Source organism: Antechinus flavipes, chromosome 2, assembly GCF_016432865.1.
Source record: "Antechinus flavipes isolate AdamAnt ecotype Samford, QLD, Australia chromosome 2, AdamAnt_v2, whole genome shotgun sequence".
NCBI lineage: Eukaryota > Metazoa > Chordata > Mammalia > Dasyuromorphia > Dasyuridae > Antechinus > Antechinus flavipes.
This window is the reverse complement of record NC_067399.1, coordinates 120,432,671-120,445,721: the sequence shown is the minus strand read 5'-3', so window position 1 is coordinate 120,445,721 and position 13,051 is coordinate 120,432,671. Positions and strand designations below refer to the sequence as shown.

At 36.1% G+C, this 13,051-nt stretch overlaps 1 protein-coding gene across 5 annotated transcripts in view; it reads right to left on the bottom strand.

Moving 5' to 3' along the window:
* The window catches only part of AAK1 (AP2 associated kinase 1), a 227,973-nt gene that overhangs the window by 30,241 nt on the left and 184,681 nt on the right, over window positions 1-13,051 (bottom strand). For 4 of the 5 annotated variants that reach the window (XM_051975435.1, XM_051975436.1, XM_051975432.1 and 1 more), the window contains exon 13: window positions 5,015-5,247. In XM_051975435.1, coding sequence (XP_051831395.1) covers window positions 5,015-5,247 — 233 coding nt within the window. The remainder of the gene's footprint in view (window positions 1-5,014; window positions 5,248-13,051) is intronic. The other variant, XM_051975433.1, reaches the window with a different exon arrangement.

The window sequence follows — 13,051 nt, the reverse complement described above, 5'->3', positions numbered from 1 at the left end:
CTTAGTGCCTTTAGTCTCTTCATCTGTAAAAGGAGGGTTGAGAGAAATGATTATTAAATAACCAATTACTAAAGAGATTCATGTTTTTCCTCTTATCTGCTCATTTTCTACTGAATTCTAACACACCATCAAGGAAGAAAAGTATCCTTGTTAATGGGAGGATGTGGTAGACTTTTCAGATACTTAAAAAACTGAAAGTTAGCATCTGAAGAACATGGCTGATAATGAAACTGGATTAACTTTCCCCTTCCATTTCCCAACCAAAATGGGAAAGTTTTGTGTGTGTGTGTGTGTGTGTGTGTGTGTGTGTGTGTGTGTGTCTGTCTGTCTGTCTGATCATTTGTCTAGATTATCTAAGGCTGGGGTTAGCCTGGGAGTGGTCTCTTTATAAATCAGAGTTGATTGCCACTCTCAGGTGCACAAATTATTCTAAGGGAACATAAGTTTTGAGTTCCATGTGGGGATTTTGGCATTTAAAAGTATCATTGACCTCTAATTATTCACTAACATAATTAATTAAATGGTTACTTGTCCAGAAAGTGTCTTTTTATACACAGAATAATAATAACATCAACCTCCCAGAACTGTTGAGGATAAGTGAAATAATACATTTAAAACACTTTTTCTTTAAATTGCTAAGTTATAAACTTTAAAGCACTATATAAATACCAGCTATGATTATTTTAATAAATAAATATATTTTCTATTGAAGATCCATCTCCTGTAAAACTGTCTATACTCCTTGATGAACCTAGAAGTCAGTAGAACAAATTCCAGGACATCCTCAAACAGGATTCTTTTAAGCCCCTCTCTCTACCAGTACCCTTCATTCAGAAGTATAGGGCATTCTACTGGGGAAACTAATCCCTGTTCATTCTCTCTGTTTCTCTCTCAACATAATCACTATGTACTATCAATCCTGGCTCAGCTTGGCTGAGGTATGGGGCTCACCAAGGTAGACCTCCAACTGGATCTTCTTTGGAAAGGAAGACAAACTGTCTTCCAGATAAAGTTGGATTATGTTGTCCTAAGAAACATTCCTATCAATTTTCTTGCCTTATGAGTCCTTTGTTTATGGAGTGGTGATATTGATATTTTTGAATACACTTTTGAATAGAATTTGAAATATCAATTCAAAATTGATATTTTGAATAGAATATTTTGAGAATAGAAATTGAGAATAGAGAATAGAGATTTTGTCTATTCTCAAAATACCAGTGCATGTATCATGCATGTGCACAAACACATCTAACTTTTTAGTACCCACCATCAAGGTATAAAAATATCCTTGTTAATGGGAGGATGTGGTAGACTTCTCAGATATTTAAAAAACTAAGAAACATTTCTGAAAGACAGGTACCATTTTTATCCAAGTACTTTCTGATAACGCTTATGGATCCACAATGGTTGTTGGGCTTCAATGGACACTTCCAGTTCTTTACCAAGGTACTTTCCTCTCAACTCATCCTTCCCCACTAATGTACTTCCTACTATTTGTCAATGACTCCAAAGATGTGGAATGATTAATCTTTTGAGAAATATACTATTATATTGTGTATGTGTGTATTCTCCATTTGTGATCTCTTTTCACTTCATCCTTTACAGTTTTTGTTCATGCCTCTCCTAGAAATCATAATAAAGAAGCTACCCAATACCTAAAGGATTTCCTCTGTGTATTGCATGGATAAAATTTATCATCCATCTGTCTGTTCTCATTCTTCATGCTTAACCAGTTCATCTTCTTTTCTAGTCACCTAGCTGTGATTATATTTCTTTGTAAATCATTGCTAGTGATGCACTAAAAGATATTAACATCCTTCTATTCCCCCCAGCCTCAAATGTGTCTTTTGCTAATGCATCTTGGGTCCTTTCAAACTTGATTTTTTTGATCCTGTAGGATCAATAGCCAAAGCCTATCAGCCTCATGTTTTTAAAAATAGGTTTTTATGGCAGCAATGGGCTTGGGATCTCTGAAAGTGCTGCTCAATATCCCAATGGAAATCTAGCCACATTTCTTCTTCTGGCAGAGAAGACTCTCCACAAACTAAATAAAAGTTCCCTTTGCTTGTCTGTTGGCACTCTGCCACCCTCACCAATCAACTCTTTGTGGTGGAAGCAGATGCACCTAACTTGACAAATGGAGCCATCTTTTCTCAGGATAACTCTGAAATCTGCTCTTTTTTCCCCAAAAAAAATTTTATCAGCTGAACAGTATTATATGATTCGGATGAGAGAAGTTACCATCATGCCCTCTGAGGTCGGATGTCAGGGTGTCATGCCTGGAAGGGCCACAGCACCCGATCATTGTGCCACTGAAACTTAGCATTCTCAAACATATACAGTTAATCTTAATGGAAAACTTAGGAGTGGGTCAGTGCTGTTTTTCTGCCCAGTTAATTTCAATTATCTCATGACCTCAGATGGCAGAATAAACATACTGATGTTCTATCCTGGAAACCAAAGATTAAAGGGCTGGAAGAATCAGCCTTCAAAAGAACTCCTTTGGAGTGAAGACATTGTAATTACCAAGCCTTGACTGGGTAATATTAATTTTATTAGGCAAAAGGAAAAAATGTCATATATACTTAACCACAGCTCCCTGTTCACAAAGGCAGCTCTATCCCTAAAGGAAGGGAGCTTGTCTCTGAGGGATGCTACATGTGCTCCCGTATGGATGCTCCTGCTAGAATCCTAATACAAAATGGAATATACTTGATTGTTCTACCATGAGCAACCAAGGATGTTTTTAAAGATATCCAATTAGTCAATAATTACTTTTCATAGGTGATGGTAGCTTTCACTGGAAAATTTGATGTTTATATGCAAGTCTCTAGACACATGATAAAGATGGAGAATGTATCAGGGACACACCTTTCATTCACATTGAATCTTCCTGTTATTGCTGGACCAGAATCTTATCCTAGTCATGGCTTCTATAATGACCAGAACAGTTCGTTATTTTTCCCCCCTTTGCTGGAACACTACCCATTCACCACCAGATGTGCTAGGTTTATGCCTCTGATAATTTTTAAGCTACATAAATATTTTCTCATTTCTTTTCTGATTATGTATCCCAATTCACCTCATATTTTGGATGATCTTATTTACTGTTTTTCAGGTTAAGATCCATTGTCAAATGACTTAATATTTATAGTCTTGTTGAAAGCATAACACACACATCTTCCAAAAAACACCTCTGCTTTTGTTTTGCTTTCCACCAAAACAAGTATCAATTCCTACTCTCTCTGCAAAATGCTCCGTAATAATATCTATCCATTTATTCAGCTAAAATACCTCTTTTTATGTAAACTATAGTTTTATCCAAGATTCTTTCCAACTCCCACATTCTACATGATCATGCCTATGTTAATAAAAATAACCATCATTTATATAGCATTTACAATATATTAGACAAACACCTCAAATTTTTATTTCATTTGATGATCATAATAATTATTATCCATCATCCATGGATAATACTATCTTTATTTTGCAGATAAAGAAATTAAGGCAAACAGAGTTAAGTGACTTGTCCAGGGTCACACATCTGATAAGTATCTAAGGCCAGATATTAACTCAGGTGTTCCTGACTCCCAGGACCAGGACTTACCCTTCTTAGGCTAACTTAGGCCACTTAGCAACTTTAGTGTTTTACCTCAGTAAAATGTAGCCTATTTAGAGTGATATATATATGATTCTTTTGGAAGTGCTCATGAAGATAATAAGGAACTGATGATATTTATTTAAAATTGAAGAGAAGGCTAATGCAGGGAAAATGATAGCTGCCTGCAAGTATTTGAGGGACTGTCACATAAAATCGAAATGAGGATAGGAATCAGTTTTCCTTGGTCCTGGAGGTCACACTGGAGTAGAACTTCTTATTGTTTGGATCATGACATCAAGGAGGTGATGCCATGACAGGCAAGTGAGCTGGATTTGAGCAAGTGAAGGAAGGGCATTATGCTCTTTATTCTGGCTACTTATTGTTCTTGGAATGCCTTCTCCTTTTATGGTCCATCTCTTGAATTTCTATTTTAAAAAAATTTTTCAGTAGTATTTCATTTTCCAAATACATGCAGAGATAGTCCAATAATCATTTTTGTAAGACTTTGTGCTCCAAATTTTTCTCCCTCTCTCCCTTACCTCTTCTATCCCCAAGATAGCAAGTAATCTGATATAGGTTAAGTATGCAAAATTCTTTTAAACACATTTCCATATTTGTCATGTTATGCAAGAAAAATCAGACTAAATGAGAAAAAACCAAAAAAAAAAAAAAAAAAGGGAAAATACCATGCTTTGATCCACAGTCATTTTCCACTATTCTTTCTCTGGATGAGGAGACATTTTCTATTCCAAGTCTATCGGAATGGCCTTGAATCACTGCATTGTTGTTCTGCTATTTTTAAAGCCAAACTCAAATAACACTTTGGACATGAAATCTAAGGTTACTAAATAATCTTCCTCTTCGGAATTGATGTAGCACTTTGTTCTACTATTCTCTGATGTTTTTATCTTGCATTAGGCATTTTTGTTTATCTCTTATTTCTGCCAATAAATTGTAAGGTCTATGACAGCAAGGAATTACAGTTTTCTCTAAAAACAGTCTCTCTCAATGGAGTGCCCTATATATAGTAAGGATTTTTTAGTTGTTGGGAAAAAAATGATAATACTATTTTTTTTTCATTTTTTAAAAACGATTTTAGTATAGAATTTTTTTATTATATAGTAAAGATTTTAAAAAATATTTGTTGAAAGAATGAATGATAAATATTTCTTAAATTCAGTAAACTGAGTATTTCACAACTGATTCAATATTGTCTGAAAGAATAAACATTCAGGCAATACACACACATACACACACCCGTGTGTGTGTGTATGTGTGTGTGTGTGTGTGTGTGTGTGTGTGTGTGATTTTTCAAGATGTTTGTAAAGAAATACGATATGCAAGATATATTTTAATTGGCTGAAAGTCTGACTCCCAAGCTCTGCAGAGAGAAAGAAAAGAAGCACATACTTGGACTTATTGAGGCTTGCTTCAGCTGCAGCTGCCTGAAGCAACTGAGTAGACTGGCTGGCAGGAACTCCAAAAACTGCACTGTGGGTTACATCACTGAGGATTCTCCTGTGTCCAGCCCGCTGGGCTTTGGGGGATGATGGAGGAGTGAGAGATCCAAGCTTCTGCCCCTGGATGGCAGGGGGTGGAGTAGTCTGAGCCTTTGCTTGTTGTCTTATTGGTGCTTGCTTCTGCTAAGAAAAGAGAAGAGGAAGAAAAGAAGAAAGAAAGAACAGTTTGAAAATTTACATAAGGACCTGAATAACCCAAATCCCCTCTTTTTTCCATCTCAAACTGGATAAATGGGCTCTGAAAATATCAAGTGAGATGTGAAGAATAGCTGATGACACATAAATGTGAACTCTCTCAAGAAACCTTCATAGAATAACCATGAACAATCAATTAGTATATTAGCAATTATTAAGCATCTACTATGGGCTAGAAGAGGCAGCAAAGTGGCTCAGTAGACAGAACACTGAGTCAGGAGTTCAAATTCAGCTTGTGACACTAGTTGTGTAATCCTGGACAAGTCACTTCTTAAAAAAAAATCATTTATTTATTCCCACTTAATAGAATTTAATTTTCCAGTTATTTGTAAAGATAGTTTTCAATGTTTATTTTTATAAGACTTTGAATTTCAATTTTTTCTCCCTTCCTCCTTTCTCCCTCCAAGACAGCAAGCAATCTGATATGGTTATACAGATACAATCATTTTAAACACATTTCCATATTAGTCATGTTGTGAAAAAAAATCAGAACAAAATGGAAAAACTACAAGAAAGTAAAAACAACCAAAAAAGTAAAAATAGTATGCTTTGATTTTCATTCAGTCTCCACAGTTCTTTCTCTGGATGTGGATGGCATTTTCCAATTCAAGTTTATTGGAATTATTTGGAATCACTGTATTACTGAGGCAGATATATACATGCTATATCTATCACAGTCAATTATCATACAATGTTGCTGTTACTGTGTATAATGTTCTCCTGGTTCTGTTCACTTCACAAAGCATCAGTTTATGTAAGTCTTTCTAGGATTTTCTGAAATCAGCCTGCTCATCATTTTTTATAGATCAATAATATTCCAATTCATTCACTCATATTCATATTCATATAATGTAACTTATTCAGCCATTCCTCAAGTGATGGGCATTTCCTCAATTTTCAATACCTTGTCACCAAAAAGTGCTCCTAACAAATATTTTTGCACATGTTGGTCCTTTTCCCTTTTTTATGTTCTTTGGAATACAGAACCAGTAGACACATTGCTGAATCAAAGAGCATAGCCTTTTGGGCATAGATCCAAATTGCTCTCCAGATTTGGTGGATTAGTTCACAACTCCACCAATAGTACCTTAGTGCAGGACAAATCATTTAGCCTGTTTGCCTCAGTTTTTCTTCTCTAAAATGAGCCTGAGAACTATGTCAGTATCCTTGTCAAGGAAATACCATATGAAGTCATGAAAAATCAGCCACAATTGAATAACAACATTCTGTGGCTCAAATATAAGAAATTTAGGTTAACTAAGAAATAAAAACTTAGAGCCACGGGCTTGCAAATGACCATATCACAAATAGGGGCTTGTGTTTTTCTCTTTGTAGCCCCATCACCTTCCATGAAATAGATGTGTAATCAATATTTGTGTAGTTACTGAATTTAATTTAAAACTGGGAGAGACCTTGAAGACCATCTAGCTCAACCCCATTTTAGTGATGAGGGAAACTGAGAACCAAAAAAGTTAAGTCAAGTTCTGTTTCATTTCAATAGCATTAAATATTTATTGTGAAATATTCAATCAACAAGTATTCATTAAGTACCTATTATGCGCTAGGCAAAGGTCATTTTTGTTCTGTGTATCTCATTTTTCCTCCTCTACACAATGAAAACTGAAACTAAACTATATCTAAGTTTCTTCATGAACCTATGATTTTCTTGAGTAGCTTGAAATAGTTTATGAATTTTATTTAGCTTATCTTTATCTATTCTCCCTGTTTTACACATTGGAGATAAATAGTTCAATAAAATCAATGATTAAAAAAAAGAATCATAAAAGAATCACTGGTCATCTAGATGAGCCCAATATCATTCATGAGCTTTTCTCCATTCTATTTCACCATGTTTAATATAAGGAATTAAGCTAGGGGGTAGGTTATGTCCAGACAAGAGATTTCTTGAAGTACTTTTATCCTATTTTAGAGCCCAGAATTAAAATCCTCCATTAAAATCCTCATCATATTATAAGATCATCAAGAATTGTGCTAGCACAGTGTACGTAAATGTTGGCTGATGCTCGCATATTAGATTATGTATCTAACTTCTGAGGACCCCAATTTAAGTGTGAAAAGACTTACCTCCAAACTGTGCCCACCCTTTATCCCCACCTGTTGATCCTTTTTAAATATGAAAACTTGAAGAGCCATCTCCTAAGGCACAGGGAGATTGTGACTCCACCAACGAAATCATAACTACTTTTATGTACTAAGAACGGTAGAAGAAGAGGAGGTCTTTGAGATCATCTAGTTCACCTCTCTCATTTTGGAGAGGAGGAAGCTGAGCCTTAGAGAGACTCTATAACTCTGTCCAGATTCCAGAGCTAGTTAGCAGCACAGCTGAGACTAGATACTCTTTCCATCGTTCTTTCCTCTGTTCCAAATTGCCTCTTACAGATGAGGAAAACCTAAAGGTGAAGTGATTTGCTCCAAATCACAAAATTAATTAGTGGAAGAAATGAGAATAATGACGACGATGATGATACTGTTGTGTTTTAAGAGTAATAAAGTGCTTTCTACCAAATAACCCTATAAAGCATATAGTACAGGTATTGTCATTTTATAGTTAAGGAAACTCAAGTTTGGTGACACTATACAATAGGTCCAAGGTCATATAGTTAGTTAGTATCAGAGCCAGGCCTAGAATTGGGTCACTAAGGCTCTTTCCAATCTACTTCCTATGATTTGATTAAGGCTACTAAATGTCAAATGTCAAAAGTCAAAAATTATGGCCTGGTTTCCCAAGTTCTGATTCGACGATCTCATTAGTGATTAGTACTAATGTCTTCTATATTCTTAAATGCATTTGCTCCTTAAATGCATCCATAAGAAGACGGGTAATGGGCATGATTTTCAGGGATCACAAAGAAAACCACTGTCCAGAACTGGAAGGAGCTCGAAGTTTGCACATAGACCATCCTTTTTTTTTTAAAACCTTCTTCCTCCCCTCCTTTTCCACTTCCTTACTCAAAATTAAGTCAGTATGCCTGCTTGTCCACAGCAAATAAAAATATGGAAGAGGTTTGCAATTCATTCCTAACATCATTGCAGCAGACATATGAAGATATAAAGATCTGTGATCAAATGAAGCTGAGAGAGGAGTGCAATGATGTAGCCAAAGGGACTTGACATCCAAGGCAAAGACAAAGACATGGCTCACTGAGGATGAAGCTAGACTGGGGTGGAAGGAAGCCCATTTTCATGAAGTTTGGAACATGAAGTCAGAGGACTGAGTTTGAGACCCCAGCTTTTTCTTATATGTGTCCATGAGCTAGATTCTCCTTTTTCTAAAGACTTTAGTTTCTTCATCTGTATAATAATATTTACCACTGGGCCAATATGAAGAAAGTACCTCATAAAATTTAAATTGCTATGGACACATTTTATTATTGTTGTTAAAACAACATAAGGTCTTGGACGCTTTAGCTTAGGCTAGAACTAATATACATGTACAGTGTTGAAGCTGACAAGGGTTTTTATTTGTGAACAGGAAGACATTTGAACAATGGCAATAGATGAGCAACAAGGATTGGTAGGTGGGAGTGTAGGGAGAAGAGAGGGAAGGGAATGAGCATTTATTAAGTGCCTACTATCTGCCAGACATTATGCTAAGTTGTAAATATTATTTCATTTGAAAAAAACACAAAACTATACAAGAGAAAAAGCACAAGCCAGAAACAAGCTAAAAGTAGTCGATGGAGAAAGAGCTGGTCTAAGGATCTCTTTAATTTACAGCTTCATCATGGTGACTCTAGCTTTTAATAGAATCACAAAATTATTTTTGCAAGTATTTTCTGTCAAGATACATGGAAGAAAGAGTTCTTGGAGTAGAGACGTAAATAAGACTTGCTGGATGTCAGTGTGTGTGTGTGTGTGTACTTGTGCCTATGCACGTATTTAACATGTATAAGTATGAACATATACATATGTGAATGTGTTGAATGTGCATTGTGTGTGTGTGTGTGTGTGTGTGTGTGTATCAGAGTGAGGAGGCACTCTCCCAGAGAAGTCCACAAGAATGCCAAACAATCAAGATGACCCAATGGTACCCATCAGGAAAGTGCTATGATACCATAGTCAGGATGGAGGAGAACCTGCTCCATAAAGCCTGAACTGGCAGGAAATGTGAATAATGACAATACTATATTGTTGTACAATATCATACAATAATAATGACAAAAGAGATGAAATAGCCCTTTCAATACCTGTTTGAATGGTGGCTGTAGACTGGACATGGGAGAGTTATGATCCTAGAAAGGGGAAGAAAGAGGAATGGGTCTAGTGGTGAACAAGAAATCCCTGACTTCGGGGGATTGGAGCGGATATGGAGTTCTGCTGTGCACTGTAATTTAGTCATTTTATAATGCACTACAAACCTGCTCACCAGAGATTCTAGCCAGAGCTGCATGAGCCAATAAATTAGGTAAATTTAGGTTTTCTTTTATTTCCAAGGAAGTGCCATGTGGAGTAAGGCCACAGACTGATTGCAACTTGATTGGGCCAGGTGGTCAACTATACACAAAGAACTATGTTACAGAGCTTATTAGCTGTTCTGATGGCCAGACTCACAAAAGAGATCGAGAGGATGGGTGTCTCATTGTTTAAGATATGCTAAAGTTGGGAATGAATTCCTTTAGAACCTGAGCAAGTCATAGCAGGAAGAAAAGAACTGGACTAGCCTGATCCCTCACACCTACTGTGAGAAGCAATTCATCAGTAATAGATTCTGGTATCCAATGGATTTAGGATGCAGAAAAGTAAAAAATGGTTATTATGACTAAAGTCCTGCTGAGTCTCTTCTGTAAATGGGATGTTTGATTCAATAAACACTTTTAAAATGTAGGGCACTGTGCTAGATACTGGGAATAGGAAAAGAAATGAAAAAAATTAAAATATAAACCGTTTCTGTCCTTATGGAGCTTATATTCTATTCTAAGGGGAAAGAGGATACAGCCTCTTGGGGAAAGTCCCCTGTAATATCAACTTCTATCAGAGCCTGGCTTTCATTGTTGAGGAGATAGAATTTTCAGAGATCCCAGGAATCAACAAGGAAATCCACATTGGTTAAATTGGGAGGTATACCTATAGCATGAGATTTCCAAAGAAAGCCAATTGAATGAAGGAATTGCAAGGAGTGCTAGAATACCTGGTTGGACTCTGGGTTTGCCAAGCAAGTATACAGAAAAATATTTTAGATTAAACTTTTTCTACTCATGACCCCTTTTTGTCCAAGAAATTTTTACTTGACTCTGAGTGTATAGGTATGTAAAACAATATACAAATAAAACATTTACTGGTAATAAATCATAATTTAGCTACCCCCAAAGTTACAAGACCCCATATGGAGTTGTGAATCACAGTTTAAGATGTTGGGCTTTAAATATTATTGGCCTATGTGTCCAGAGAGAAGGTTCCTATATAGTGCTATCTGGTCATATATATCCCCCTATAGTAATCTGGCTGCTAGGTAAAAAACTGTTTTCTCTATAGCTCATGGTCATGCAATATAGGATCAATAAATTGGTGAGACAAATCTGCCATTTTCTGATTCTGTATCTATAAATCAGTTCTTAGAAAGACATTTTCTTTATCAATAAAAAAATCTGCTCATTTCCATACTTTTCCAGGAAGACCACATGCTTTGCCAAGGAAAGGGTGAAGGCAATGAATATATTATTGAACACCACTCTCTTTCAAAGCAATTTAGTTCAGTACTTTAAAGATCCATAGTTTCATCAGCATAGTTACTCCTCCCACCTATGTAGAATCCAAACACACACCTATGAAGATATCCTTTGTGAATTGTCTCCCTAGGCCCACCCTAATAATACATCTCTCAGAATGTGGTGAATCTTGTTTCCAGAAGACAGAAACACAGTCCATCCTTGAAGCTGTTCCAATGAGGATCTATAATTCTGTTGGCAGATCTTGTAAGAGTCCAGGATCATCTACATACTACAATGAGGCACTGGAGAAGGACTCTATAGAATTTAGAAACAACAGGAGATATGAAGGGTGCAAATCATTTAAGCTCAATTGTCTCAAATAAATGAATGAGTAAAAACAATTTAAAGACAGGTATTCCTTTTAGCTCATGACCACTCCTCCTTTTTATGAGTTAAGACTTTTAATAAGAGGGAGACAATAGAGTTCTATATTAAAAGTGCTTTTCATAGTTTATATCAGGGGTTTTAGAATTAAAGCATCGAATCAAACTGTCAACACATCATTCTAGCTATGAGAGTTATTCCTAAAAAGGCTTCCTTTAGCTAGTTAACCTTTTCCAGCAGTAAGAAATCTCATTAAGTTTCACATATTACAGAGCATAGACATTCCTGGTATTGACCCCAGTTTTGGGGTCCATTTTATTCCACAATTCTCAGTCTCAATCATTTAGAGTCATATGACTCCATCTTCCATTCCTGATAACCCTTACTTTTTTAGTTTGGAAGATTAGGAAACCTAGATTCAAATCCCAGATTTTTCTTTACTAGCTGTGACCATAAAAATTTTATCACCTCTGGGAGACTTAATTTTCTTAAATAAGAACATCAAGTTGTTGAGAGGGAATACTTTGCAATTATTATAAAGTTATAATTCAGTGAAAAATCCTTTAAATTATCTCTTCATTTTCTCCTTATCCTTTTTTCCTGGACCAAAAGCTTGATTTAAGCTACTTCAATCTTAATTACTAATTCTAAACCATGATGATGATGATGATGGTACCTAGCATTTTTATATAAGACTTTAAGATTTGCAAATGTTAGCTAACTCATTTTTTCACTCACATAAGTGCTTAGGAGGCAGGCACTATTATTATCATCATTTACCAGATGAAGAAACATGTTGAGGAAGGCAAAAACTTGTCAGAATGACACAGCTAGGAAATAAGTCTCTGAGACAGAATTTGATTTCAAGTCTTGCTGATTCCAAATCTCGCACTCTAGTCACATCACCATTAGCTGCCCTATTCTTTTTGAAAATAAAGTTTTCAAGTATGTGGAGTCACCATTGTGGGGATAGGAGGGAGTTTGTTAGAATACATCTTGGTAAGGAGGGCACTAAAAGACCTCTTTTGAGATGGCTGGGTAAGTAAATGAGAATTTACTGCAAATGCTCAGATTAGGTAGTTGCTAAAGTCCTCAATTTACTGAGGCAGAAAGTAAGACTCAGAGGTGTACAAGGGATTGTCCAAGGTTATGCAAGTAGTAAATTATCAGATCCAGTGTTCAACCCCCGGTCTTCTCCAAAGCTAATGCACTATGCCCTTTATCTTCTTCAACACTATGATGCTTAGATACTTTTTTGGACAGGATTTCTATCAAAGAGCTGAGCCTACAGAAACTGAAATGCTCCATTCTGAAAGGTCACATGCCTGTATGTCTCAGAGAATGGTACTGGACATAGCCTGACTCCTGTCAGAAGGATATTCCTCACATCTAAAACCAAGAATGAACATTCTAATGCTGTTTCCTACTGAATGCTCAGTTGCCCTAAGTTCTTGTCTGGATCATAAAGAGCCTGTGTTCAAGCAGAAGCCCTTGCAAGGAAGCTGCTTGTTAAGTTGACATCAGGTAACTGTTGAGGCAAGGAGAAAAACCATTTCCAGCAGTGTCAAGGCTCATGTATCTCAAGAAAAAAAAAAAAAAGAGGTCCTTTTAAAACAATAGGCAATTTTTCCTGAAGAGGAATACTCGTTCTTTACTGAAGTCTTCATTTCCAAATGGAA